At 54.9% G+C, this 1,270-nt stretch overlaps 1 protein-coding gene across 3 annotated transcripts in view; it reads right to left on the reverse strand.

Annotated features, from left to right (window-relative positions):
* Positions 1–870, reverse strand: part of FANCM (Fanconi anemia, complementation group M) — a 75,122-nt gene extending 74,252 nt beyond the window's left edge. For all 3 annotated transcript variants that reach the window (XM_014548190.1, XM_014548191.1, XM_014548189.1), the window contains exon 1: positions 354–870. In XM_014548190.1, coding sequence (XP_014403676.1) covers positions 354–870 — 517 coding nt within the window. The remainder of the gene's footprint in view (positions 1–353) is intronic.
* Positions 871–1,270: the final 400 nt, after the last annotated feature.

Consider the following 1,270-nt stretch of genomic DNA (forward strand, 5'->3'; position numbering starts at 1 on the left):
CTGAATAAAGATTCTATTCATTATCGCTGGACCTGCTACAAGTATCGGCATACTTCAGAGACAATGCGGGTTCACTTCTAGGCAGCCACAAGAAAGCAAGTGTTAATCTTTCAGCTGGTGGAGGCTCTTGCCTTCAATTTGTAAAAACTGCAACATCTGTGAAACCCAAAGCTAAGCGCAATTAAAACGACGTATGCCTGTAGATGAGGTTTTAAGGGAGAGGATGCAAGATAAACATATGATCTGGGGACCATTCCACATGGATCAGGAACTTCTTTAGCTCCATTGCCACCGGAACATGTACTTTGCCCTACCAAGCTCAATTTCAAATTAGCCCGTTCTTTCTGAAATACCTGTCATTTCGGCCATGTGGGACTGCGGGATACCCATCACGCGGTAGCAAGCCTCGATCTGCTGTGTCACCAAAGGTTTCGTGGGGGCCATGAAGACCACCTTGCCCGATGGGAACCAGCGGTAGAAATTGTACATGACCACGGCGGCAATAAACGTCTTGCCCAACCCCGTGGGCAGACACACCAGCGTGTTGCAGAACAGGGCGGCCCGGGCGATGTGCAGCTGGTAGTCGCGCACGGGGCAATTAGTAGGGTAAACCCACAGCGCGCCCGCTGAGGCGCAGAACCCGCCATTCTCTAGATTCAGCTGCCGCTCTGCCTCGTACACCGCGACCAGCAACACATCATCGTCCGACTCCGGCTGTTCCTCGGCAGCCTCCGCGGCGGCAGGAGAACGCGCCCGGGAGGTGCCGGGGCTCTGAGGCCGCTCGGTTCCGGAGCTGCAGCTCGGAGCCCCGGCGGATCGGGAGAGGCTAGGGCCCCACGTCTGAAAAAGCGTTCTCTGCCGGCCGCTCATTAGGCCTCCGGCCCCCAAAGGCTTCTCCCGGGCTCCAGCCGAACCGCTACCGGCCGATCTCCATCTGTTACTTCCGCACAGAACAGTGGGACACGGGGCGGGGCCGAGGTCAGCTTACCCAGTTGAAAATGCCGCCACTGAGATTGCGTTGGGGAGATGATTGGCTGGCTTCCCGGAAACCGCGCAGCCCGCCGGGAGGCGTGCGCATTGTTTTGGAGTTACTCTAAATTTGGCCCCCTTTTCAGTTTTCCTATAGACTCTGAATTTCAGTTCCTTCTCCAATGACTAGGTCTTAGGGCAGTGGTTCTCAACCTTGGCTGCACATTAGAATCACCTGGGAATCTTTTTAATATCCTGATTTCTGGGCCTCATCCTCCGGAAATTCTGTTTCTTTGTTGTG

The sequence above is a fragment of the Myotis brandtii genome, unplaced genomic scaffold (genome assembly GCF_000412655.1).
Source record: "Myotis brandtii unplaced genomic scaffold, ASM41265v1 scaffold5, whole genome shotgun sequence".
Classification (NCBI taxonomy): Eukaryota; Metazoa; Chordata; class Mammalia; order Chiroptera; family Vespertilionidae; genus Myotis; species Myotis brandtii.